The sequence below is a fragment of the Lepidothrix coronata genome, unplaced genomic scaffold (assembly GCF_001604755.1).
Source record: "Lepidothrix coronata isolate B3197 unplaced genomic scaffold, Lepidothrix_coronata-1.0 Scaffold330, whole genome shotgun sequence".
Lineage (NCBI taxonomy): Eukaryota > Metazoa > Chordata > Aves > Passeriformes > Pipridae > Lepidothrix > Lepidothrix coronata.
Window position 1 is genome coordinate 395,384 of NW_016690510.1, and position 2,411 is coordinate 397,794.

Sequence of the window (2,411 nt, forward strand, 5' to 3'; positions counted from 1 at the left end):
CCTCCGTGTCCCCCACTGTCCCCTCCCGTGTGTCCCGGTGTCCCCCCGTGCCCCCCCGGTGCCCCCCGCCCCGTGCCGTACCGGGTGTGCTGCCCCCGGAGGGGACACGGACACGGCGGGGGGCAGGATGGGGGTCGTGGAGACAGGGACAGGGACATGGGGACACGGGGGGGACACGGAGGGGACAAGGGCAAGGGCAAGGGCACGAGACAGACACGGAGGGAATGGGAGAGACACGGGACGGGGACCTGTGGACTTGGGGGACACGGGGGAGGACATGAGGGGACACAGGAGAAGGAGTGAAAATATGGGGGGACCCCGTGCAGGGACATGGAGGGAAACAGGGGGACACAGGGGGACAGAGGACAGGGCCGTGAGGGGACACAGGACAGGGAGATGGGGACACGAGGGACGTGGGGCACATGAGGGGACATCAGGGGATATGGGCAGGGACACAAGGACACAGGGGTACAGGGGGAGACACAGGAGTGGGAGAGGGGGACATGGGGGGACACAGAACAGGGAGTGGAGATATGGGGGTACATGGTGCAGGGACATGGAGGGACATAGGGGCACATGGGGGGACATGGAGGGGACGTGAGACAGAGACGTGAGGGGACACAGGAGGACGTGGGGGGAAACGGGGACACAGGACAGGGACATTGGAAGGCACAGGACAGGGACATGGGGACACAGGGTAGCACAGGGGGGCACAGGACAGGGACATTGGAAGGCACAGGACAGGGACATGGGGACACAGGGGAGCACAGGGGGGCACAGGACAGGGACATTGGAAGGCACAGGACGGGGACATGGGAACAAAGGGGGCCGAGTGTGACCAGGACCCGCAGTCCCGCCACATCCGTGTCCCCCCGCCCTGTGCCGGATCCTGGGTGTCCCATGCCATGACCTTCTCCCAGGAAACAGGGAGATGTCACCCTGATGTCACCGTGTTCCCCCCCCAGCTGCCAGCTGGGCCCAATCAGTGTCTCCTCAGCTGGTGGCACTTTTGGGGACTTTCCATAAATTCCAGAGCCTCTCGGCAGTGCCAGAGCTGGGGCCGGTGAGTGACATCGGGGGCGGGGGGACACTGGGAGCGTTCCTGTGGCTGGGGGGTCCCAGCCACAGGGGTGGCCCTGGAATTGTGACAGTGGAGTCACCTGGATTCCATTTTTCCAGGAAAAATGGGATCTGGCACGGCTGGAGTGACCTGTCCGGGCATGGCCAGGGGGGTTGTGGCTGTCACCGTGCTGTGGGTGACGGTGGTGGGGGCAGCCACGGGGTGAGGAACTGGGAATGGGAGTGGGAACTGGGAATGGGTGTGGGAGGTGGGAAAGGGAACTGGGAATGGGAGGTGGGAACTGGGTCTGAGTGACAGGAACTGGGAATGTGGGTTGGGAGCTGGGAATGGGGGGTGGGAACTGGGAATGGGGGACGGGATGGGTGCTGTGGGATGGGATGGATCCCAGGATGGGAGCTGGGAGCCAGGATGTATGTCGGGAGTTGGGATGGGTGCTGGGAGCAGGGATGGGATCTGGATGGATCCCGGGATGGGTGCTTAGATGCAGGCTGGGAGCTGGGGTGGGTGCCAGGAGTGGGGATTGGTGTGGTGAGTGCCAGATGGGTGCTGGGGTGGATCTGGGATGGGTGCTGGGGTGGATCTGGGATGGGTGCCGGGATGGGTGCCGGGATGGGTGCTGGGTCCCGGCTGGATCCCGGCTGGATTCCGCGGGTGCCCGGCAGGCGCTGGTGCGAGCGGACGGTGCAGGTGACGGAGCAGGAGGAGGTGACGCCCCGGCGCGAGGCCGCCGTGCCCTGTCCCAGTTTGTACCAGTACAGCCTGGCCGGGTGGCGGCTGGACCGGGACCGCACGCGCCAGGGACACGGGGACCCCCCGGGGGACACCAAAACCGACCCCCCTGGGGACACCAACACTGACCCACCCGGGGACACCGGCACCGACCCCCCCCTCTGCTACATCTACCGGTGAGCCCGGAGAGACGGGGCACGGGGGGACCCCGGGTGGCACTGAGGTGGCACCGGGTGACACTGGGGTCCCCCCGCAGCCCCCCGGAGACACGGCCGGTGGTCCGGAGCCACACGGAGCGCGGCTGCTGTCCCGGCTGGAGCGGCCCCCGCTGCACCGAGGGTATGGGGACGTGGGGGCGGCACCCAGGGATGTCCCCAGGGTGCCACTGCCACTGCCCCATTCCCACTGGGTGCTGGGATGGGTGCCGGGAGCTGGGATGGGCACTGGGATGGGTGACAGGAGCTGGGATGGGCACTGGGATGGGCACCATTCCCACTGTGCCATTCCCACCAGGTGCTGGCATGGGTTCTGGGAGCGGTGGTGGGTGCCAGGATGGGAGCTCAGATGGGTAATGGAAGCAGGAACGGGATCCAGGATGGGA

The 2,411-nt window shown here is 66.7% G+C and overlaps 1 protein-coding gene across 1 annotated transcript in view; it reads left to right on the top strand.

Moving 5' to 3' along the window:
• Positions 1 to 1,690: 1,690 nt before the first annotated feature.
• The window catches only part of SSPO (SCO-spondin), a gene marked incomplete at its 3' end in the record, with an annotated part of 18,123 nt that continues 17,402 nt past the window's right edge, over positions 1,691 to 2,411 (top strand). The window contains exons 1-2 of the mRNA XM_017838278.1: positions 1,691 to 1,986; positions 2,067 to 2,262. Coding sequence (XP_017693767.1) covers positions 1,691 to 1,986; positions 2,067 to 2,262 — 492 coding nt within the window. The remainder of the gene's footprint in view (positions 1,987 to 2,066; positions 2,263 to 2,411) is intronic.